We start from the raw sequence: 25,423 nt of genomic DNA, 5'->3' as shown, positions 1-25,423 counted from the left end.
GCTAACAAAATATGTGCTGCACTGAAACCCGAAACAAGATTAGGGACAAGTAGATCCCGTATTATTTTTCCGAATTTTTGGCCGCTTTGCTTTCTTTACTTTTTCTTTGTTTCCTTCAACTTTCATTAACAATATGTGTATATATTTATTTATTTATTTTGTTGTTGTTGTAGATATTTCGTGCGCTATGTAAATTACACAAAAACGAGCAAAAAAAAAAAAAAAAGGTTACCGAACAAAAACAAAAAAAGAAATGTTTTGGGGAATAATTTGTGGGAAATTATGAAGGGAAGAGCACGAACTGCAAGGAATTTTTGCTTTTGAACACGTAGACGCGACGCAGACGCGATGACGACGACGCAGGCGACGACGCCAGCAGCAGCAGCGACGCCAGCGACAGTGGGGCTGCGTTGGCCCCGATGGGGACGACAAAAACACGTGTAGCCTTGAAAAGATCGCTCTGAAGCCGCAGCATCACCACCCGAAAGGGAGGCGATGTTGCACGTTGTAGGCCTTTGTGGCACGAAAATGAAGACGCCCAATGGAATGATCCGCATAAATGCAGTAGGAAATATCATAAACAAAAAATAATGTTCACATGTTGAATAGGAAGTGGCATATTTTTTGGTATTTTCTAAGAAACTGTCGCTATTAAATGTCTCGTGTAACAGAAGCTTTAACGCCTGCGCAGGCCCAGGAAGCGGATGTGGCTGCTGCTGCTTCTGCGGATGCAGTTCTCGGGCCAATGGGAGGGGGCGAAAGTGGGGGGTATGTGGATGTTGGGGGGGTACTGTGCGTGGCTTAGATGCGTGGCCCAAACTTCGTATGCAACGTCAGCGCTGCTGGGTGCAACAGCGACGCGAACGGCGACTGCAGCGGACGGGCAGGGGCACGGGCACACGGGCAACGACGACGCACACAAATAACTAACTAACAGCGGCCGTAGTAAAATGACAACTGAAACCGCAGCAGCGAAATGAAAACGAGTAACGATAGAGAAAAAAAATAAAATAAACACACAGAGAAGAAAAAAAATAGCAATAGCAGCAAAAGCAACAACAAAATAAATGAAATAAAAATTGACGATGGGCAGCCGCAGCAGCGACGACGGCAAACGCAGCTGCAGCCAGCTCTGCCGGCTTGTTCTAGCCAGTGATGCCGCCGCGAAAAAGGCTAGCAAATCTGGGCAAGTTTTAGCGGGCCCGTGCCTTAAAGGCAGACCGCCAAAAAACCAACTTTGTTCTACATATGTTGCTGGTTCAAGTTGGTAAAAGGTAATCCTAACATCTAATATTTTAGAGAACTTTTCATCACATTCCTATTCTCAATATTAATTGCATTTATTTCAAAGCTAAACCTTTTAGCTGCAAATGTTTAGCTATTTTTCGCTATGTCAGCACTGATTCTAACATTCTTTTCGCAAGCTTTTCACTTTTCGCTGCATTTGCCGCCGTAGAGATGTAGAGCGAGCAAGAGAGTAGGCACCAGCTGCAGCAGCACCACCAGAACCAGCAGCAGCAGCAGCAGTGTAAGCGTAAGCGTAAGCGAGAGAGAGAGAGAGGTGGCATTTGGCTGCCACGCTTCGTCAGCTGTTCGGGGGCCGACGAGGCGACGTCGTGGGGTTCGTGGCTTGCCGTCGCGTCGCTTGTCGTGTGTGCGGAAGTGCAGAGCGGTTGCTGGTTGCTGGTTGCTGGCGTCGGCGTAGCGTCGTCGGCATCGAAACGCAGCGTAAGTGCAAGGCCAAACGCGTGCGAGAGAGAGCAAGAAAAAGTCGCTAGCTAGTGAGAGGGAATGGGTGTGCGTTTGTGGGTGTGTATGTGTGTGTGTCTGTGTGCGACTGGCAAGTGTAACTGATCGCGTTAGACGTGCGAATAGAGAGAGAGAGAGCGAGAGAGAGAGGGCGAGTGAGCGCGTGTATAATATGTACGGTTCTTCCCCACTCCCCCCCGCAGCGCCCACCGCCACAGCCCGTGACCATTCCATTCCACGAAAGCACGCGCGTGCCCTTGAAAACTTAACCCATTGGCAGCCAACGACAGCGAACGCCAATAGCAGCTGTTGCCAACACGCCCCCACCGGCAAACCCCCTCCCTCCTCAAACAGTTTGCTCGCAAACAAAAGAAAGTGCACAAATTGTTGAAATTTTCTTAGCGAAATCAGCAACAAAAACCGATGCCCCGAAAAAACCAGCAAAAACCATTCGAATCTCGCACGTACTCGCAAATGTTGCTTAGAGAAAACCCCGGTGCTCGGTACGTACCCACAGCCACCCCTGCCAACCGTCGCGACGTCCAAGTGGCCAACAATTTTCATTGCCAAACACATTTTTATACAAATGCGGTACGGTTTTTATTTTTTGAGCTATTTTGCGCTTTTTGTTGCGCAAAAAGAACGAACAAAAATCGCCAAAAATCGCCAAAAATCGCCAAAAATCGCCAAAAATCGCCACAAACATCAAACGGGAAACGTGAAACGTGCAAGGGAATACTTTGATACCCTTGCAGATCCATCGATCCTATGAACGATAATGAACAATAAAACGTTTCTTAGGAATATCTTTACTTCTTTACAAAAAAGTTATTGGGAGTCCAATCTTTGAAATTTTAGTGGGATAGTATGGGATCTCTATAAGGACGGATCTATAGGCTCCCAACGGAAACATCTACGCCGAATAATAAGGGTGAATGTGTAAAGACCATTATGGAATCAGAATAGATCTGGACGAATAGGTCAGATGGGGAAAGCCTTAGAAAACAGTGGAAGGGGTGACAGGAGTACTCGATGTTGATTAAGTACTAAATAGATTACAAAGAAGGTATGAATAAGTCAAGATTTAAAACTCCAGTTGAAGGAAAACTGAAGAGTGAACCGAAACACTGGAGGACAATTTTCTTCAGGAAGAGATTGGAATAATTGCCAGATATTTAAACATATCCCTTGTAAGATTGGGAGCTCTTTCATACCATAAAATCTGTAAAAATGTGAGTGCAAATACATATATACACAGGAATGTACATAGGCCCGGCTTTGATTATTTTCGTCGATTTACATATGTCTCTATTCCGTGGTCGGCTCCGTTTCTTGATAAGGCCGGGCCGCGCCCCATCTCAAATTCGATCGAGAAAAACTATTTAAAAGTGTAAACGGCAAAGACTTTATACTTATGTAAAGACATACATACATACATAGTAAGTACATACATATATAAATTCCTATATATCTCCGTACAGCTGTGTGTTTTGTTTGTGTATTTTATGTGCGCACGCTGCCAATTGCGAGTGGGGGGAGGGGGTATACCATGTTCAAGGTCGTGCGGCGAATGCACCTAAAGCTACACCAACAACAACAAAGTCCGAGGGTGAAAGAAACGCAGGCTTCATTACCCGAAGCTTTTGATACACTCAAAATCAATCCAATGGACACTATACACACATGATCCCATTTCGATTTGTAAATGTCCGATCTTGGCAGTGATGTGCGGAAAGCTTTAAGCTCCAGGGGTGCGATGCTCCCAACATGTGTTCAACCTTATAATACCCTTTATTGAAGTGTATAAATATAACAAACAGCCATTCAGTTCGTAACATACGCAAAATGTTTGAGTTCTACAAATTGCAAAAACTAGTGTAAATATGTATATAACCATATGTATATAACGGCTATATACCCACACACACACACACACACACACACACACACACACACAGACACATGAGCATACAAACGAATTTGCTTGGTCGTCAATTGCAAACGCGTCGCTGCCAGCGTTAACGCCGGCGTTCGCTTCGCTGCCATTGAATTTTCACTGTCAAGGTCGAGCGTTGTTCTGATGCGCAACGCAATGCGCAATGCGATCGCCAGACAGAGACAGATTTACGAAAAGAGGGAGAGAGGGCGCACGCAGACAGCGAACAGAGTGCTGTGGTGCAGTGTGCGAACGAAAACGAGAACGAGTGCACAAAAGCTGTGAGAGAATGCACACACACACACCCATGAGTGCCTGGCTGCTTCTTCCGCACAGTGGGTGTGGCGGGGACGGCAAAAAATGATTTTTAAACTTAAAAAAAATATTTAAAAATAACTAAATGATATTTACATAAGATAAATTCTGTTAGAAGACTATATTTATGCTAAATCGTAGGGCAGCCCAAGCATGTTCAAAACAATAGTAGCTGCAGGGTATTCCTAGAAGATTGGACACATTTACTTCCATTATATTCCCCCAACACACACACACACGCATAGTTTTGTCCTACACAAATTGTTTGGTACATTTTCATATATTTTTCTCTTTTATAATTTTGCGGTTTATCATTTTTCAGCGATCACCTCTTGACCCACTGTGGGGCTGTGGTGTGTGTGTGTGGGCGCTTTTGGCGGAAACGATATGCGGCGGCTGCGGCTTATGTAACGCACGACAACAACGACAGCGACAGCGACGCGTTGGCAGCGTCAAATGCATACGCACACGCTCTACGCTGCCCCGCTGCCCCGCTGCCCCTCTGCCGCACTGCCGCCGCACCAGGCATGCCTTTGGCCCTCTCCACCGCTGCTTCCTGCACTTTTTTGCTGCTGTTGTTGTTATTGTCGTTTAGCGGCTGTCGGCTGTGCTTTTCATATCGCTCTCTGGCTCTGTACGTTTTGCAGGGTATTTTGATTTTGATGACGGGTTTGTAGAGCACGTAGAGCTCTTATTTTTGTTGTAGGCAATGCACAAGATCGATGCATAATAGCATGTGTAAATGTCAAACAATCGCATCTCCAAAAGAGGGTATCCAAAGCTTCGATGCGCTGCAGTGAACTTTTTTTTTTTTGCATGTTTTTCTATCGCATTTGTTTTCTCAAGTTCGCGCGGCGGCTCTTGTGCAATTTGTCATCATACCCCAGCAGAGCACCCTTCACCACCCCAGCCGTACTTCCTGGCACAGCCTCACCCACACGCCCTGCGTATGCGTAATATTTCAAAAGAAAAGAAAATTGCAGCAAATTTGTCAGGCAGGCAAGAGCGTAAACAAAAACAAGCCGCCGCCAAATGCACTTTTTGCCATAAATCAAGGAAGAGCCACAGCAAGAAAAGCGCAGAAGGGCAGCAGAGCAGCAGAGAAGAGAGAGGGCCTGGCAGAAGACAGACAGAACGGCGCCACGCCCTCGACTGAACAAAATGAAGACATAATTTGACATAAGCGATGTTAAAGTTCACCAAAAAGAGAAAAAACATCAAAGTGCAAGACTCGAAAATAGCGAATACAAAAGCATAACAGCTATTGCTTTGAGCCGAAGCTGGAAATACCCTTTTTTGCCAGTATGAGCGATCGATGAACACCTACTTTAAATATCCTATGGGAAGGGTACCCAAAACAGAGAGACAGCGAGAGAGAGGGAGAGAGAATAAAGAGCTTTAAGCATTTGACTGTTAATGATGAGGGGGAGGAGCAGCAGCATAAGGAGCGGTGGAGTTGTAAGAAATGATTGACTCGAACTCAAAACTTGACGACGGCTACGCGACTGTGCGACAGCGGCACCGGCAGCCTCACCGTCAGCATCGGGACAGCGGTCGCTTCGGTCGCCTCGGTCGGCTCGGTCGGCTCTTTTGGTGATAATGTCAAAGGCGGCAGCAAACGGTCGGTCGGTCGGTCGGTCGGTCGGGCACTGCGCGCACGTCTCTCGCCCCCCGCCGCATGCTTAATCATGCGCGGAGCTGCAGGAAAAAAAATCGAAATGCAGCAGCAAAAGCAGCGCCTGTCAAAGCTGCGATTAATCTCACTCACAGATGCTAGAGCGAGAAATAGAGAGAGAGGAGAGGAGAGGAGAGGCACTCTCTTCATAGCCGGCAGAAGAACAGTGCGCACAGTGGTACAGGAATGACTATATCTGGCAAGAGGGCAAAACGTTTGAATCGAGGCACAAATGCGATGAACTTCGATCTTTCAGATAACACAAGGGCGCTTAGAATAGACAAAATTCTGTATAGACGATTCATTTCTTTCTGAGATTTTATAGAAATTTATAGAACAACCAGAAAATATTTAAGAAAAATCAATTTTCAAGATATTATTACTAAAATCAAGCTGTATTTTTATGGATATATGTATCGATATTGCTGATGGCTGGAAAACCAGTACCAAAATGTCAGAATATTTAAAGATTTAAAGGAAAATGTTTGAAATATAAAAACAAAACTATACTTGAAAGTTTAAGGTACATGTTATTCATTTAAGCAAAAGAAACCTCTACAAAAATATTTAATTTGAATTTCATTTAAATAATTTTTGTATAGGCAACCCCTCAACGACACCCTTTTGAACCACTGTGACTAAGCAGCAGCACTCATAATTGAGATATGAACTTGGTAATAATTCATAAAAAAAAGAAAGAAAATATATGGAAGAAAAAGCCAGGCCAAGAGGCAGAGGACTGGTCAACCAGTTGGCCAAGGACTGGCAGACAGCAGCATCGACGACGCAGACGCAGACGCGGACGCGGACACGGACAACGATCGCGGCTTGTTCGTCTAGAAATAACTTAATTGTCACTCAATTACTCAGTTTTCAGCTAAAAGCATTCATTGCTCTGGCTTAACGTCAAAATGCAGCGGAGAGAGAGAGAGAGAGAGAGAGAGAGAGAGAGAGAGAGAGAGAGGGATCCGCGAGAGAGATGTGGATGGTGGATGGTGGATGGAGCCACGGGAACCCGTCGCCTAGGCGTGAATAATAGTCCCAAAGCCCCGTCCAAGGCGTCCATTGGCCATGGCCAGTGAATGAAAATTGATGAGTTGCGACAGTTTTTGGCCAAAGGGCACAAGCCAGCCAAAGGAAAAGGTGCCTCGAAAACGGGGCACGGCCAAGGCACAAGAACGTTCCTCTCACGAGAGGAGGGGTATAATAATGGACAAACTACTTTGTCATGGTGCATGGTAGAAGGGGTGTGGGGGGGGGGGGGGGCAACGTCTACGTATACATCGCCTGGGGGCAGGCTCTCGTGGGGGGATTGGCCAGCTCAATGCAACTATCAATCAAATTTCTTATGTGTGGGAGCCCCCATCGAAAGGTCAGCCACTCTCTCCCACTCTGCGCCTCTGCACCTCTTGTGATTGACATAAATGGAGGCATACGCTTTGATTGAGAACTCTTAATGTCTGAACCTTTTGCTAATGAGCTGCATTGACCTCGGGAGACAGCTCTGAGACATTTTTAAGTGGTTCTTCTGCCCATTGATTGATATTTGTTTGATGGATTGATTGAGTGGCCATTGCAACTTCTTGCGTTTTATTGAATATTCCTAAGGAATACTCGTGTCTTTCGGACTCTAGTTGGGGATACTTTTGCTACTTTTTGGTGCTGAAAGGTGTGATTGAAGTGATTGATTGGTTGCTATGTGTACAAAGGTAAGTCCATTGATTGTTTAATAACTTAATTGAAGGCCACACTAAATATTCTTTATGATTGAGGATGATTGATGGTAGTTTATCACAAAAATCTACATACACACACAATATATTCATATTATAGGGTTCAATGGCAATCAATCATGATTGAAGACTTGATTGACTGATTTTTAAATAATTTATTTGCATTCCCGGTATCACTAAAGAGCGAAATTTATATTTTTATGTGCCTCAATCATGATTGGTAATAAAATCGAATCCTTTTAATCAAAAAACGGAAATATGCCATGATTGAAGTCATTTTTTCTTCTGATTTTTATTATTAAATGAAATTTTTAGCAAAGTACATCATGATTGATGCAGTTTCAGCATGGAAACAGTTTGGGATTCCTTTAGATCCTCTCCATCCCCCCCCACATGCTCCACATAAATCCTAATCAGAACTAAGCGCAAACAAGGCTTCTCCCACCAGCGCCTCCCCCTCCAGGGAAATGGAGGGAAAACCTCTCTCGTGGAGCGAGAGCGTGCATCTATAAATCCATTAATGCCATTTACCGCATAAACATAAAGTAAACGCGCTGCAGGATGGGGCTCTTTGGTTGTGGTTGTGGATGATGATGATGCCACAGACTTTTCGGGGCATCAACACCCAACGGCACAAAAAATCCAAGCCACAGAACCATCTTGCCTCCTGCCGCTCTTCCTTTAGCTGCCATGGCAATTGCTCCATAAAGTAAAACTAAATTGCTCAATAATTTTGTCCACATTTGATTATGTCTTTTTGGGGGAGACGACGACGACCACGACGACTAGGACTAGGACTACGACTGTCTCTCCATGCCACCAAGCCCTCGGAATTGCAGTCACGATTGTTCGCTGGCGACGCGGGGGCAAAGGCAAAGACAAAGGCAACGGCAAAGGCAAAAGGCAAAGGCGGGCGCAAACACTAAATTCAAAACCCATAAAGACATCAAAGCAGGCAACGCGTGTAACAATTTGCCAGCCAGCAACCAGCAACCAACAACAACTACACAAACTAGCAACAGCAACAAACGCAACAAAACGCAAATTAACAACGGACCCCAACATACTACTCGTATACCCATAGGCCCCCGACCAACCGACCGACCGACCGACCGACCGACCGACCACAGGCCTCCAAAAAGGAGGCTGATGCTGATGTAAAGGCTGGGACGACGAGACGACAACGATCGCGACCTGGGCCAAGGCATCCGCGCACCCGCACAAAACCCCCAACAACACAGCAACAACTTGCAACTGCAACAACTTTTTGGTAGGGGGCATAGACGAGACTCTGGAGAAACACACAATAATGATCAAACGAAATGGGGAATACCCTAAAAATCAAACTAAAAATAACTATCGAAGAAAAAACATACAGATTGTATTAAAATTAATAGTATTATTAAGAATCATACGTATATTTTTGGAACTATAACTATGAAGATCCTTAAAGATCTATAACTCAAAAATAAACAATCACAGATGCATCTCTCCAAAGAATCTTTAACCTTTTTGGACGCGTTTCTTAATCATTTCTTCTGTGGCAACGATTGTTTAAGGATAGTTCGACAAGCTATAGGCTTTAAAGAATGGAAAGAGATCAATCTGAAGATCATTAGAGAATGATCTTTCTTTGCAAACGAAAGCCAGGACTCAGGAGACTTTGGAAACTCGAGAAAATCAGTAATCTATCTATAGGTGTAAATATCAGTCTGTAGACTAAAGATCACATATCCAAAGATCAAATAAAAAGAAAAACATATGCCTTTTGGAATCAAATGCTATACGTCCTCTTGGATATACAATTTAAAACAAAAACTTCTACTCAGATCTCCCTTCCGCTGTTGGGTTGCATAAATTTTTGATAAGATGAGAGCCGAACACCCGCTTCCATGTTTTCTGAGTACAAGACCACCCACCCACACACACAGTACAGGACAGGACAGGTATTGGTGGACGGATGGATGGATAGATGAATGGATGAATGGTTGTGGATAGAGATGTGGCTGTTGCCCGTGGCTCACGATCGATGGTGCAGCTGAAATGCTCATTAAAAATGTAGAAAGCTCTCCCCGAAAAAAGAGCCAGGGGGATCGATCCGCTGTCAGCGCTAATCGCACGATCTTAATTTACAGCAACAAAACAGTCAAATGCAGGACGACCGACAGCCCAGACTACCGGCGACAGAGATCACTTAGAGAGAGAGAGAGAGAGAGGGAGAGAGAGAGAGAGAGACAGTGGAGAACGGAGGTGATCTCTTTTGCTGCTGATGCGATCTTGGCCAATTTGGCGAACGCAACTTTCGCTTTTGCTCTCACAGTCCCCTCTCCCCCTGTCCCCTCTCCCCCTGTCCCCTGCCTCGTTGCCTCTGACGACTGCTAACGATCGTCAATCGACGGCAATTTATTATTATGCAGCATTTCAGCGTTGTTCGTATTTTAATTCAATTAAAAGTCGGTTAGAAATCATGGTAATTATGTTAAAATGCGCACAGCAACAGCAACAGAGCCGCAGCAAACCAGGAAAGCGAAGGAAAAAAAAAAAAGGAACAGCTACATGCAACATGGTCGTGCTCTTCGAATCGAATCGAATCGAATCGAAGTCATCGCCATTGCATCGCATTGCACAGAGAATGTGTTGTGGCAAGGTGTAATTTGTAATGATCATTAATCGATTCGATTCGATTCGATCCGATCCGTTGATCAATTGCCATGCGAATTGGGCAGAGAGAAAGAGTGAAGTTACTCTCGAAACAAATTTCGCCTTATGTCGGTATCAATCGTCGATGTCGTGTCGTGCGATCGATCGTTAAACGATCTGAGGGGCTGGAAGATCTAGTGCATCCAAGAGAGAGAATTGGGCTTGTTGGGATTGTCTTGGGGTTTGATCTTAGGGTGAAAACTGATCTTCTTAACAACTCAATTGGAATCATTGGAATCTCTTCAATCTTCAAATGAGATGCTTAGATCTTTCATGGCTAACTCGGGGATCTGTCAGTGATCTCTCTAGTGATTGGTTTGCTCCACTTTACAGCATATGGAATGGCACTGGAATCCTTGGTCTACTATTTTGCTATCAAGATCGTTTCGGACATCAAAATTCGATTCCACAAATCCATCAAAAAATGGTTGGAGGGACCGACAAACCAAATAAAATATGAAAAGAATGCCACAAAAAACAAAACAAAAAAGCAACAACAACTGCACAAAAACTGTGACAACATTGAACAACGACGCTTTCCGCTTTTTTTGCGATAAGCACACAAACAACAACAATTGTTGTTGTTGGTGAGAGGCGTGTGTGGGCGCAATTTTCCATTGAATTATAATTTTTTTATTTTTTTTTTTTATTTTTCTATTTTCCATCTTTCCCTCCTCTCGCTCGCTCTCTCTTTCTGGCTCTTTGTGGATTTTGGCTTGTCATAATTTTCATTACATGTTTTTCTGCCATGTTTCGCATTTTGTTCGGGAGGAGGTAAAACCAAAAGCGTACCTACAAAAAAAAAACAAGAAAAAAAAACGCCTGATGATAAAGATCTTTCGTAGAGAGTGCGGGCTGTGTGGCAACAACGACAGCAACAACGAGACATTGAACAACAGAAAATTGCAACAATCTGATAAAGACAACAACTGAACTCAAACTCCAATCCAACTCCGACGGACGGACGTTGCCTCAATTGCTGGCTGCGGTTGCTGCCACAAAAACAACAACAGCCAAGAAGTGCGTGTGTGCTGTGCGAGGAGAGCCGAAAGGAGAGCTCTGCTCTGCCTGTGGGCTGGCTGCAATTTTGTGTCACAGCAAAAGTATTGACCTACTCACTGGCGAGCACACGTAATATCCCCGGCATAGAATAGGTATTATCTTCAATGCAGTTGTGGCAGCAGCTGTTGCTATAAGCGTCGTCAGCGTATCACTTACAGAGTACAACATTTGTGTATGCCAATGATTGAAAATCGTATTACTTGCCGAAGAAAGACACACCGAAACGCTTCTCCAACATCTCCAAGTTCAGTAATTATAAAAATCAACTGCTAAGACACACTGGAAGAGAATATCGTCATGCTATAACCATGATCCGATCGCAACGTCTTTAAAGTGTCTAAGAACTAGGCGCAAAATAGTAACATTCTAGATTGACTGTACTTTTATTTCATAGAGTTGCCAGATGTTAGTAATATGAGATTAGAGAATTAGCGGGCAACCCCTTTTAAATTAGAAACTTTCAGTATTTTGTGGCTCAAGGCTTTACTTTCTTTCGTTGTGAGGGAAAGGCTCCACTGAACCAGAATCATACATACTTCCTGGGCTTAGAATCGATTCATGCCTGGCTGTTTCTCGTTTCAATTAATGAGTCGTTTCAGCTCCATTGCAAAATCCATCTCTGAGCTTATGGGGGCTGGGGTTCAAGGATTGCCGCAGGGTAACAAAGCGACAACTGTGTCAAAACACACACACACACACACAAACACGAGAAACGACAACGAACAAAACTTGGAGCAAAACTTTTGCGAATCTGCGCCTGCGCCTGGGCCTTTGCCCACCCACGCAGCAGCAATTTTTTTTTTGTTTTTTTTTGCTGCTGACGGATTGAGAGATTTTCCTAGCTTTGTTGTTGCTTTTTGTGTTGCAGTTGTTGTAATTGTTTTGCTGCAGCCATGTTGTTGGACGCAGTGGCGCAAATCGGGAACGCCATGACATTATAATATGTCAATTTTTATGCCGCTTGGCAGGCGCGTGTTAGAAAATGTCAAAATCCAGCGGCGCAGCCGACAGACTCCGGAGATCGGAGTCTACTCCGATCTGCGACTCTGCAACGCAACGCAACGAACATACAACAGCAACAACTCTATTGTGCGCGCCCACGCGTTTTGTTAGCGTTTTAAAACGCGACCACTGTGTGTGCCCCCCAATTCGACCCTCCCGCTCCCCCTCCCCCGCCCACTACCTCACCGCACACTGCTTGTCTCACGGCATGTTTTGTGCTTTTTTTTTGTTGGTTTTATTTCTTTTTATTTGCTTGCATCTAACATTTTTATGCGACTCCAGTGGACGCTTTGTCAGGTCTAGAAGGGGGTGATGTGGGGACGGTATTTGGGGATAGGGAGTAGCAACAGCAGGAGGAGGATGTGGATGTGGGGAAATAGCCACAGGAAATAATGGTAATGGTGGAGTGGAGAAGGAGGGGAACAAAGCATTGAAATCACAGAAGCAGTGTTGGAGAGCGCTCGAAAAAGTGCTGGAAAATATACCTTAATAACTCCCGTAAAATCTGTGATTAAAACTTTTGGAGAGAGATCCTCAATGACCCCGGAAAAAGTGTTAAACAGCGCCCAAAACAGTGCTGGAAAATGGATCGTGTGCAACTCTAATTATCGCAAAAGAGTATTTGGTTGAAGCGTTTACAGCCTCATCCCTTCAAGACCACAGAAGCAGTGTTGAATAGCGCTCGAAAAAGTGCTATAAAATATCTCTTGAGACAACAAACTGAAGATTTTCTTCACTTTTCCGCACTTCTACAAACACTACTCCTTTAGAGTATATAAATGGGAAAATAAGTGTTAAACAACACCCATAGTATTGCTTCTCTTGTTGAAAAACTTTCTCCAACTTTGGAGATTTTCCGCCAACTGAAAATTTAATTTAACCCCGAAAAAACTGTGACCCCGAATCATGGGTGAATTTCGGGGTATAGCGTTATTTATGTATCTTTGACTCCTCCAATGACAAGCAACAAACAGGAACCACAACAACAACAACAAACAGGAGGAATATCAGGCGAGGGGAGTGTTGCCTTTTGTCGTTTATCACGCATCGCTGTCAAAGTGTCACTTTAGCTTAACGTGGAGCTGCTGGGGAGATATCGCCAGGAGAAGAGACCGACCCCAACCCACTACACCACACCACAGTGCACCACTCCTTTAGGAAAGCGTTGCGCGCACGCGTAATAACGCATAACACCACCACCAACAACAACAACAACAACAACAACAACAACAGCACAAAGAGCCAGCAAAAAACCAACAACAACAACAACAACAAAATCACGTTAATGACAGGCAACGACGACGACGTGCCTGGGTCCCCAAAGAAGGCCAAAATGTGGGGCCTGTTGTCTGCCACACTGCCTCCTCCCTGTCTTTGGGCATCCTTTAGGCGATGGCGATGGTGGGTTCTTCTGCTGTGCCACAATTCGCCTGCGGGGCAGAGTCAACCGCTGTTTTGTCACATCATTATCAGGTATCACCAGCAGAGAGAGAGAGACACTGAGAAAGAGCACCGAGGAGGAGTAGAGAGTTGGAGACACAGAGCTGCTGCTGCTGCTGCTGCTGCTGCTGCTGTTGCTGTGGCAGTGTTGCATTTTCGACATTATTGACATGACAGAGAGACTTTAGCAGGTGTGAAGGAATTCGCCGTGCCTGACACTAAATCATGCGCTCCGCCGTGTCGGATGTCTGTCTGTCCGCCCGCTCGTGTGCGGAACTTTTGTCGGCGGCTTTGATTGGACACACGGCCGGACACGGCGACGACGACGATAATGCTGGACCCCCGATCATCATGATGATGCTGCTGCTGCTGCATGATGATGATGTTGCCACCAGTGGCGTTAATAAAGTCATCTAGCGGTAAACACTAATCAACAAAATTGAGCGAGTGACAGAAACACCAATGGACTCTGGTGCTTCCCAAAAACGTGTAACCCATTAAAAAAATCTTTTAAAAACCACAAATACTACAAAAATAATACAATTAAAAATGTTTAAAAAAAATACCAATTAATACTATGATTAAAAAATGTTGGTCAGTTGGTTGAAAAATATTAAAAAATACTTTATATACCATAAATAAATACTAAAAAATACAACAAAAATCATTGTAATCACAAAGATATTAAAAAAAATATTTTTTTTTTGTATTTAAAATTCTACCAAAAATTTCTATTGACAATTTTTGGTTTCAGAATTTAAAAAAAAAAATACTATCAAAACTAAAAGTTAAAAATACTACGAAAATATACCATTCACGAATTGAATTTCTACTAAAAATACATACATATCTCATTTTTTAATAAAAATGCTAAAAGCATCTCCTTCCGATTTGTGTACAGAAAAAAACAATCTCTATCAATCATCTCTCAAGAAAATATTTCGTGAATTAAGACCGCAAAAGCCAAGCGAAAATGCAATAAAAACTGCATCGCCTGCTGTCCAGTGTAATCAGCAATGTCAATTGAAACGTTTAACGAGAGCAGCAGAGCCCGAGAGCCCCAAGACGAGGACAAAAAAGAGACAAAGCCAAGACCAAGACCAAGATGAACCAACATTCAACGTTGATGAAGTCCCAAAGCAGCAGCGGCAGCAGCAAAAAGTGCAGCAAGGCGGCAACAAAGTGTGCGCCTTGTGGTTGTTGCATGAATAATTCATACGGCAGCAGCAGCAGCAGCAGCAGTTAATAACTGCGAAACGCAGTGCACACACAAAAACAAAAATGAGAAGAAAAAAAAAAAAGTGAAAGCTCATAAGGCAATCAGTCAAAACGTCATCAATAGAATTAAGTAATCAACTCGGGGACCAGGGAGGCACCAAGACCCGAACACTGACCACACACAACAGTCAGTCGGTCAGGCAAGGCAGGCAGGATGGCCAAAACGGTGGAAAGACAATGGCCAGATGGCCCCAAAACCAAAACCAAAACCCAACCCAAGCCAAACCAAACCAAACAAAAAAAAAAGAGGCCAAAGAAATAGCCAGGCATTGATTGTGGTCCAAAAAGGAGTTGCAAGTCGAGAACGGAAAAACGGAGGACCACACTCTGGGCAAAAAAAAAAAAAGAGTAGCACATCGGCACGAACGGACAGCAGTTTTTGCTTAGCCTTTTGGGCCGTTTCTGTTTTTTGTTTTTTTTTTTGTATTTTTGTTGGGAAGGTCTTGGACCTGCAGTTATTTGTGGTTTGACCAGTTGCAGGGCGCGCCGGCAGCACAAAAGCCACAGCATGAAGTGGCACAGAATTGGAGGAGCCACAGAGAGGGATTCTGTCAAATTGTAGCACAATTTGAGATCAATTTTCGGCAATGAGGGAGTACTTTTATATGGAACATAAATCTGTCAAATATACTCTCCAAGAATACTATTTTGTGGATTGTACGTACCCCAAAATATAATCTGTATCTTGTACAGAGATATATTTGTATCTTTCCCCCTCTTCTTTCACCTGCCAAAAAACTTTAAGCCCCTCTGTCCGTTCACATGCAAATTATCGATTTAAATGCAGGAATGACCCGAAGGCAGATGTGGATAAGGATAATAAAAAAAAACAAGCTGAAAAACAAGGCGCAAACACGAAGCGAATCAAAGATCCAACAAGGAGTAGTTGCCAAAAAAATATATATATATATATAGACATATATGTATATTCCATATACACACATACTTGTATTCGGTAAACGCGTGCCTTTTGAAAATACTCGTTCCAGCGGTGGCACGTTCCAGCTGCCTGCCACCAGAGGAGTCCGAGGCCAAGTCCGAGTTCGTCCCCCCACTTATGTTAATTATTTACTCAGGGGCTAATTATGTGACCAGAGAGACCCGCCGGTTAAGCAGCAGAAGGAGGAGGAGCAGCAGGAGCAGCAGGAGCTGAAGGACCTGCAGGAATGTACTGAATGGATAGGGTCAAAATCGAGCAATTTTCATGGCAATTTCTGCGTAATTCGCTCTAGCTTTGGCTCTGTTCAGTGCTGTCGCATGTCTGGGCGACAAATGCCAGGGAATCTATAAAATAAATAATAAAATAATGCTGCCGCTGGCGGAAGAGGGCAGAAGGGTTGCGCCGCCACAAGGGTATTCCTGCCACAAAGGTCCTTTGGGCACTGGGCAACAGTAACTATATAATTATCGTAATTATTTTAATTGAAAGAAACGCCACAAAAATGATAAATAAAATATATACGAGTGTATAAACAAGTATCGAAGGAAAACAGTGGACAAAGGACGACCATGAACGACCAGATAGAGACAGCAGGATAGTGCATAATGAATTTTAATGGAAATAATGCGAAAGGTCAATGGGTTTTAGGATGGTGGCAAACAACGGGAGGTCCCCACCGATGGGGGAATGAACCTTAAGATGTTCAAACGAACTGAAAACTTTCCGAAATATATGAGATATTTGAGATATAGAGCTCATGAAGCCGGAAGTCTTTTCACCGCCTTCACAATTCTTTCAAATGAAATCTATTAATCTTTTGGTATTCGAAACGTATAGATTTCTGCAAATATTCGAATATTCAAATATTAAATTTAAAAAGAAATTAAATCAATCGGTATTTACGAGGGCATAGATGATGTCTGAGACGCCAGTTGCTGGAGAAACAATTATAGATCATAGATATGGCATATCCATGACACAAATTACAATTCGCAGTACAGTTCTCTGCCACTTTGAGAATTCTCTTCACATGCTCCACTTTGATCTGCTTATCAAGATCCCAGTCGAGATTCTCTTCTGTTTCTAGTTTTTTTTTTTTTTTTTTTTCATTCAAATAAGATTTCCTACAGCACCCGCTGCAGAAACTGCAGATCAGCCAAGAACAGGAACTTCAGAGCAACAATAGATTTTGACGTCTTGGAAATTGTGTAGAACTGCAATTTGCTTTGGCCTCCAAGTTCAACTAACATTAAAAAAAAAAAAAAGGAACAAACAAAAAAACAAAACAAGTAGTGGAGTGGAGTGGAGTGGAGCGGAGGAGGTGGAAAAGCAGAAGTAGCTGAAGCCAAAGTCACAGCCAAAGCTGAAGCTGAAGGCAGGAATGCGATGGTCGGACGGCAAAAATTTGCAGAGAGGAGAAAAGAAGAGGTGGGGCGGAGGAGGGGGGTGTGGGGCCCAAGAGTGGGACTGGGTCCCCAGTCTGGGGAAATCATACAGAGAGCATCTTTCTCTGGCAGAGTTGCGTGATCTGCTGCGTGAGCGTCGTGCGTTTGACTGACTGACAGACTGACAAACTGACGAACTGACAAACCAAAAACTGCGCAAACTCCGAGACCGAGAGATCGAGAAACGAAGAGCCGAAGAGCCGAAGAACCGGAGAACCGGAGAGAACCGAGACTGACTTGGGCCCATCATCCATCCGTTTTGTTGCGGGAGTTTCAAAACCGGCAAAAGGAAACCAAATTATACACATACGCAGAGTCCATGCCCCTCTCACCGGCCAGCTCCTTTCTGCACTCCCACCTTGCCCCTCGCCGCTCCGCTGTGGCCACACCAACACAATTGAAATTCCTCTGGCGCAGAAATTGCATTTCACGCTGAAAATGCGTGCTCTGCGTGCAGCAAAACCAAAGTGCAACGACGATAGGCAGCAGCCGCCTGCAACTGCAACAGCAACAGCAACAGCAACAACAACGACAGCAACAACATCAGAAGCTGCAGCAGCAGCAGCCACAACTTCAGTCCGAAGAAAGACAAAAAGACTCGGCTTTGGAGGAAAACGGAACACAGAATGCCCTAACACAGACGATTTACGGGAAGAAACGATTTGACTGGTAATTAATCGATACATTTACCGATAGCAAACTGTAAACGATAAATTATAGAAATAAGAGAATGCAAAAGAATCCAATATATTACCAAAAATAAGCCAAGGATGCCATATATGTATATATAAAATCTATCGATTTGATATCGATCAGCGATAACGATTTTTATGAAGAAATTGTTGTTCTTATCGTGGAATATAAGGAAACAGTATTACGCTCTAGATGGTCTTGGGAAAATCAATAAATTCGACACGAAGCAGAGGTGTGCTGCCGCATCACGCGTGGCTCAACATTCGTTTGATATACCTTTTAGGTTTCTTCGAATGTAATTGAATCCCAATCCCAATCCCAATCCATTCCAATCAAATTTTAAGGAACTTCAAATGTAGAACTATTTTGTAGTCATAGGGGAAAGGGTATGGGACTCAAGATGCTGTGGATCTGGAAGCTGGAAGAGTCAGTAGGAGGTTGCCAAGTAGCTTTCGGGGCAAAAGTGTAGGTGCTGCGCTGGCTTCGCTGTCGCTGTCGCTCTGCTTTGCTCTGCTCTGCTCCAATCTTTCGTGGGTTGCAGCTGGGGCCCCCATTCCGTCATGCCAGAAAATGCCAAAAGCGCAACACTTGCAACATCCACAGGAAAACAGAGAGAGAGAAAGAGAGAGAGAGAGAAGATCAGCAGGGATGACGGGGAAAAAAAACTGATTTCTGTGAACTCTTGTCACGTTCTGTGTTTAGATCTGGGCTCTCTACCTGGAAGATATTATTAGGCCTTAATTTCAGTTTGAATCGAATCGAAAGGCAATCCCCATTGCAGTCCGTGTACCCTTCCCACGTGGCACGAACGAGTATATACAGTTTTGAGTAAATCTCTCAATTGAAAGGGTATTTGGGGTATATTCATCTCATATTTTTTTGCTTAACTGCTACTTTGTTTAATGTTTATTTGTTGTTGTTTGTTTTTGTTCTGCAATTCTTTCGATTACAGCCAGTCCTCGCTTATTCTTCCTCCTACAGCCTCCGAGATTCTTCCACTTCTTTGGGCTTTTGTTTGTTGACTTACGCAACTTTTTCACACAGCAGCCCACACACACAGAGCAAAACGAAGGCCTCCGAGAGGAGTCCTCCTCAAATGAGGCAGCAAATTCTGATGATATTTCGGGTGGGGGGAATAACAGTCTTTTTAACTGCTGATTCTATTGGTTTTGTGGGGCAACTTCTGGAGGAAAAAGATACCGAGCACTATTTGGAAGTCTTTCTTGAAAGTACTACGATTCAGGGGCTTAGAGTTCCTATCGGGGAACCTCAGTAGATACTACAACCAGTTCATCCCTCAGATCTTTGGTCTTTCTTCATCAGACGATGCCAAGCCCCAGTATATCCCTTTGAACACCTTTTGAAATGTACTCTTCTTACGCTTTTCATCGATCTACTTCTGGCAATCGATTCTCTACGACTTCCTCCTACACTCATTTATTATTGAAATGTTCCAGTCTGCCTTTAAAATTCTTTCGAAAAATTCCCCAACAGTCGAATGCAATTATCTCACTCCCCGTGCTAGGATGCCAATTAACTTGGAATCAATGGATCAATTCAATTCTCATTAACAAAGCAAACGAAACGAAAGCGAACAAATTATTTTCAATTGATTTATAGAGGCAACTTTTTTTCACATTTACCTTTAACACCCATCCGAATTCAACCTTTTCCTCTACATATTTTTTCTTTTTATGCCATTTAGCAGAGTATTACAAATTTTTTTTCCATTGGGTGACGTCAAGTTTTTCTGTCCCTTCCATTTCCCAAGGGTAAGTGAAAATTCCATTAATAAATAAAAACCTCCGACTCACCTGCAACGAGAGAGAGAGAGAGAGAGAGAGAGAGATGGTTAGCTATATTTAGTGGTGATGGTTAACCTACTCCTAGGTTAAAAAAGAATTTCATTAAGTGCACAAAAAAAAGGAAAGAAAAACTAAAAGAAAATACAAATAAAATTATAAATAAAAAGGAAGAAAAGGGGGGACAAGTGGGTAAACTGGCCAGCAAAATGGCGTCCACACACACACACTGACGTGTGTTTGTGTGTGTGTGTGTGTGTGTGTACTCTCACACACATTGACACTAATAAGCTGCCTGCCGGGTTTTGCGTGTGTCAACTTTTGCACTTTTTGCGCAAATGCAAATTGTGTAAAAAAAAAGAGAAATAATAAAAAAAATGAAAGAAAACATATTTTCACACGAGACACACACACCGAACCCCCTCCCATATCAACCCTCCTTAAACCCTCTGCACTTATCCCATCCCGCTCGCTCGCACACACACTATACGCTCCAGCGATTCGTTCGGGCCAAAAGGGAGATGCACATGCCACACATACATATATACTGTGCGATATATAATGCACTTGTGTCTAGGGCTGGGGCTATACTATAACTTCATTCCAATGGCCGCTGCTTTTGGCCCTGTTCTGGGCTCTGGGCTCTGTGCTCTGTGGGACGCACATGCACACGCCTACAAATTGATTGTAGAATGTGTGGCAAGTGTGTGCGCCGTGTTTAGGGTTTAAGTAGGGTATACGGTGGGTTGTAGGGTGAAGCAGAATGCAGGTAACACAGGCATCGTGTGAGGCCTGGGTGTGACTGTGTGTGTGTGTGTGTGTGTGTGTGTGTGTGTGTGTGTGTGTGCATATTGAATGTCTAGCAATAGTCCAAATATTTGTTGTACAGCCCAGCCCCCAATCTCCATCCCCAGAAAACAAACAACACGCAAAGCCCGAAAACAGGGCTTACAAAATTACACTGAAACCAAAAACGGGGGGGATCTATAATAGATATGGGATGTATCCTCTGGAAAATACTCATGGAAATGCAGATCTTTTGCGAGCTTCATCCTACTTGAAGAATATCTAGATACTTCTAGAAGTTAAAGGACCTATACCCTAATTAGTATTTATAACTATTATAACTATTGATCTGTAGCTCTTTTATGTTCAGTTCAATTTGAATTGTATATAGATTCGTCGCAATCTCTTTCCCTTCGCCATGCAGCAGCGCCCCTCGGTCGATTCGCTAACGTTTCAACACGCGATACGGCCTCAAATTTAAGTGATTGGAATATGCAGAGATGTTCTGCAAAGAATATCTAAAACTTCAAAGATTCTGAATGATTGAAGGGATACCCACGAGAAAGTCATTCTTAAGCCAAGCAGAAATGTGAAAGTTTATAGTTTTACCAAGCGGATTGCTGGTTGCCTGGCAGAAAGTTTTTCTGTAGGCTCCTGCTCAAGTATTTATAGGATCAGCATCCTAGTTTTGTTTCAGTGTAGGTCAGAGAGTAGGCGTGGTATGGTTTTTGCGTGTCTGTGTGTGTGTGTGTGTGGATAGGAAAGGATGTGGATGTGGATGTGGATAGGTAGGCAGTAGGGGTAGCTCAATTTCAGCTAAGGACAACAGCAGCAGACCTAGAGAAATATACACTCACACTAGCACTCGCATTCGCACTCACTCCTTGCTCTTTCTCTTTCGTTTTGCTTTTCTCTTCTGCTTATTTCGATTCCTCTTTCTTTTCTTTGGCTGAAACGCATTTAATGGTCGAACGAATGGTTCCCCATTCAGCAGCTTCGGTGGGGTTGGAGGAGGGTGGAGAACACAAGGGTAGAAGAAGGTGGATGAAGGTAGGGGTTGTTCTAGCAGTCACGCAGCGGCGGTAAGGGTTGCTTGGGCCGCCGCCTCCAGTGCGTGTGTGTGTGTGTGTGTGTGTGTGTGTGTGCGGGATGGCAAATAGTTTGCACCCGAGCCCGTGCAAAGGGTGCGAGGGAGAGGCCTTGTGTCTACACGTTTAACCCATTGGCTGCCATTTTCAGGCTGCCATTTAGCCCATGGACACAAACAAGCCCACAGTTCCCATTGCTAGGAAATAAATGTCAAAAGTGGAGAGACCCTTAGGAGGCCCTTAGGCCTCCATAAAGAGAGCTGGTGTCGAGGTGTACCCTCGAACCTCGAGACTTGATTGATCAAAGGAACCAAACACCAGGAACACTATTGAGAATAGAGATATTATGCATCCTTGAATAAATGTCTCATAAACGATAGCTATTTGTAGAAAAAATACGTTTCTATGGTTCGTATGAATCTATGGGTTATCGAAATTATATGGTAGTATTTAGTGCTGTAGGAAAATTGATTTGAATCAAAGGGAAGCCCAAAAATTGACATAGTTTAAGCACAGTCGAGGTTTTGTCGAGTTGTGGCCCCTTAAAGGCTTTTTCTGTAATCTCGTATCCCTTCCCTGCTGAGATCTACCTATGGAGATGTACGATGAAGATGCAGATACAGATGGAGGTCAGATACCGAAAGTCACCTTATAGAAATAGAGTCTTCAAGCTGTTGCCTTCAAAAGTTCGAAGTTCCAGAACTTCCATCAAAGTTCTTGGATCAACTTCAAAGCTCCCTCTCTCCCTCCCTCTATCTCTTTGGTTTCTTTCCATTAGATCTGGAAATCTCAGTTTCGTATAAACATAATTCTCTTTCCCTGCTCCCCAGTACGTTGTTTGCCTTGTGACATTCATTCTCATTGTCTTCCTCTGTCGACTGCATTCGATGTGGCGCACGCGCAAAACGTGTTAGAACTTGTTAGAGTGAGACGGGGAGACAGATCGGCCAGGGAAGGAGAGAGAAACCGCAGAAAAAGAATCGCACAATCGTCGCGCACACACACATGTTCAAGGTTAACCCAAAGCCCGCTCAAGTGTGCAAAAAACACACTTAGCTCAGCGGAACAATGAGAGGTGGAACTAACGAAGAGAGAGAGAGAGAGAGAGGAAGAATGGTGGGGAGAGGAGAGAGGAGGATAAGCAGCTGTTATACGGTTAGAATGAACAATGGATCTGCATATTTACTGTACATCGGATCGATCGGCTCGAAGTGCAACGAAACCAAAACGAAAATTGATACCAAAATTTGATCGATTTGATTGATTGGAACCAACAAAATTATACGAAAGTTAAGTGAAAAGCTAGACAACTTTTCAACCGTTAAACCGGTTCTAGCATTTGACAACACTGGTTTCCTCCATTGTGGCTGCCACACGAAGTAGTCCCATGCCTTCCCTTCATTTGTCTTTACATTGAGCTCCCATTTTTGTTCAGAGTTCAGAGTCCTACTTCCGAATAGACACTAAACATAATACAAAATTTCCGTTGCTTAAAATTTGATCTTTATCTTTAAATTTTCAGTGTGCAAAAACATTCGAAAACGATGGCACTAGACCAGCAACGGGTTGAGGGAGTGACAAGTGCCGAACCGGAGACGCCTCTGTCAGAGAAGGAGAAGAAAGAGCAACGGGCCCGACTGATCAAGGCCCTGGGACGATTCAGGCCAAGCGATGCGACTCCCCTGCAGTTTTACAATTGTGTCCGGGAGATGTGCATCATGCACAATTGCAGCATTGACGAGGGCCTCGAACGGGCGGCCATCGGTTGGCCCAAACTAAGCATTAGACAGCGGCAGCTTTACAATTCGGTATGTCCTTGGAACCGGACTCTAAAAGAGAGAGAATTCCTAATCCCTAATGCCTACTCTCTATTCGCAGCAACGCCATGCGGAGCTGCCCATTCCAGTGCCGCGTCACCTCATCTACAGTGCCTTCGAAAAGGAACGAAACGGTCTTTGGACCTTGGGCCGCTCCTCGGCGGGCAACACCGGACAGACAATGTACACAGTGGAGGCATACAAGCCACCGCGGAAACTATCCAGGATGAGGTCCCAACTGAACGCCAAGAAACCCATTTACGACAATTTGCGGAGTGTATCGCCAAGGAGTGCCGCCACCCAAAGTCCTCCGTCAAAGAAGGCTGTGTGGGTGTCGCCAGCCTCTGGCCGCAGGATCCGGTCTCTGACGCCGACGCCAGTGCCAAAACTTCCGATAAAAGGATCAAAGGGATACGAAAGTCGCAGCCCGGAGAATAAACAGAGAAAACGCAGACTAGGAAAGAAAAGGAATCGAAAAAGTGGAACGATGAGCCCCAAAAGCTGGTCTGGGTCAAGCTCTCCCTCAGGATCCACATCCAGGTTCGGCTCCGGATATGAAACACGTTTCGGGTCGGCTGGTAGTGGCAGTATTGGCACCACAGCTGAAAAACTCTCAAGCAAACAGAAGAAAAAGGTCAAATCAAAGAAGATTGCTAAAAAATCGATCAAGTCAGGTCCGCAAACCAATTGGGAACGAGCCATTTGTACCGTTCAACAGTATCTCATGGAGCAAACCCATAGACCTCATTGGGACAAAATGTTGGTCTCACGTCGAGTGGATGCTCCCCCATGATAATCTTCAAAATATTTTAACACTGCACCGAATTGATAGTCCAATGGACAAGTTTGTGGTTCATTCTCCTGCGGCTCATTGTTGCTGAAACTGTCGATTGAGTTGGATAATTCCTGCAGCTGTTCAATCACTGGACGAATTTGTGGTTCATTCATTGGCTCATTGTTGTTCCATGCCCGAACTCTATCGTGAACGAACTTTAATTCGTCTTGTATAATGGTCATCCTATCGTTCGCTTCCTCCAACTTTTTAGTCAAGCATTTCTCAGTCATTTTGTACTTCATCTGCAACCAGCGGAGCAACGCGATTTCAGTGACGAGGTTTGCATTATTCGTTCTTAGATGGTTAATAACGTCCTCCTCGTCCGAAAGTCGATTTTCGTCGATCCGCAGCTCCCCCAGGGCGGCATTGAGCTCTGTCTTTCTCTGGTCGGCCACAGCTTGTAGCTCGTCATTCTACCTCTTACGCATTTCCACTTCGTTTAGTAACTTTTCCTTGTCTTCGGTCAGACTGGACTGGTCAAAATACGATATATACTGTTACAAACACTAAAAATACTAGGGAATCTACCAAAAATACTATCGAAATTGCAATAAAAGTTTTAAGAAATACCATCAAAAATACTATGAAGACTTTTAATACTATGTAATCTCCATGAATATTATCAAAAATATAAAAAGTTCTATCAAACATACTAGAAATATAAAATACGGAGGCTAAGCCTTAAAGAAGAGGCTTAAACATAAATTTTAATTTCAAAAGAAAACCCAATCAATTTCTGAGAAAAATACCAAAAATATCGTACAAAACTGCAAAACCCTTGTTTTTTTGTTTTGTTTAATCCTAGCATAATTTTCGATATTTCCTTCTTTATGAGTGATTCTGTTGCTGTTGCTTCTGCTTTTGAGGGGCTACTTTTTGGGGAACTGCCTGGTTTCCAACCGGGCGGGCCATACACATCGTTGTGATGAGCCGTTAGTTAAAGCGCCAACAACAAGTACAACTACAACTACAACGATAGCTAATAAAACATTAACCGACACACGGCGAGAACCCGAAAAAAAGATAAATGAAATCAGCAAACGCAAAAAATAAAAGCGAAAAAAACGCTAGAAACTAATGCCAGCGCTTTGGGGTCGCATCCATTGATGCCCTATTAGATCCACTGA

General features: G+C 43.8%; 1 protein-coding gene across 1 annotated transcript; it reads left to right on the top strand.

Annotated features, from left to right (window-relative positions):
- Positions 1-1,711: 1,711 nt before the first annotated feature.
- LOC6599124 lies at positions 1,712-24,841 on the top strand. The gene is made up of 3 exons (XM_002024353.2): positions 1,712-1,728; positions 23,167-23,452; positions 23,523-24,841. Exons 2-3 carry the CDS (start codon positions 23,189-23,191, stop codon positions 24,252-24,254), a joined length of 996 nt encoding a protein of 331 aa, XP_002024389.1. The 5' UTR covers positions 1,712-1,728; positions 23,167-23,188; the 3' UTR covers positions 24,255-24,841.
- The last annotated feature ends 582 nt before the right edge of the window (positions 24,842-25,423 follow it).

The sequence above is a fragment of the Drosophila persimilis genome, unplaced genomic scaffold (genome assembly GCF_003286085.1).
Source record: "Drosophila persimilis strain 14011-0111.01,24,50 unplaced genomic scaffold, DperRS2 tig00000735-arrow-arrow-pilon, whole genome shotgun sequence".
Lineage (NCBI taxonomy): Eukaryota > Metazoa > Arthropoda > Insecta > Diptera > Drosophilidae > Drosophila > Drosophila persimilis.
Note: the sequence above shows the minus strand (reverse complement) of the source record. Positions and strands in the feature narration are given on the sequence as shown.

Bases quoted from the DNA above. Each gene is read 5' to 3' on its own strand.
- LOC6599124 (XM_002024353.2), top strand. From the start codon at position 23,189: ATGGCACTAGACCAGCAACGGGTTGAGGGAGTGACAAGTGCCGAACCG. The intron at 23,453-23,522 runs GTATGTCCTTGG...CTCTATTCGCAG, and splicing joins AGCGGCAGCTTTACAATTCG to CAACGCCATGCGGAGCTGCC.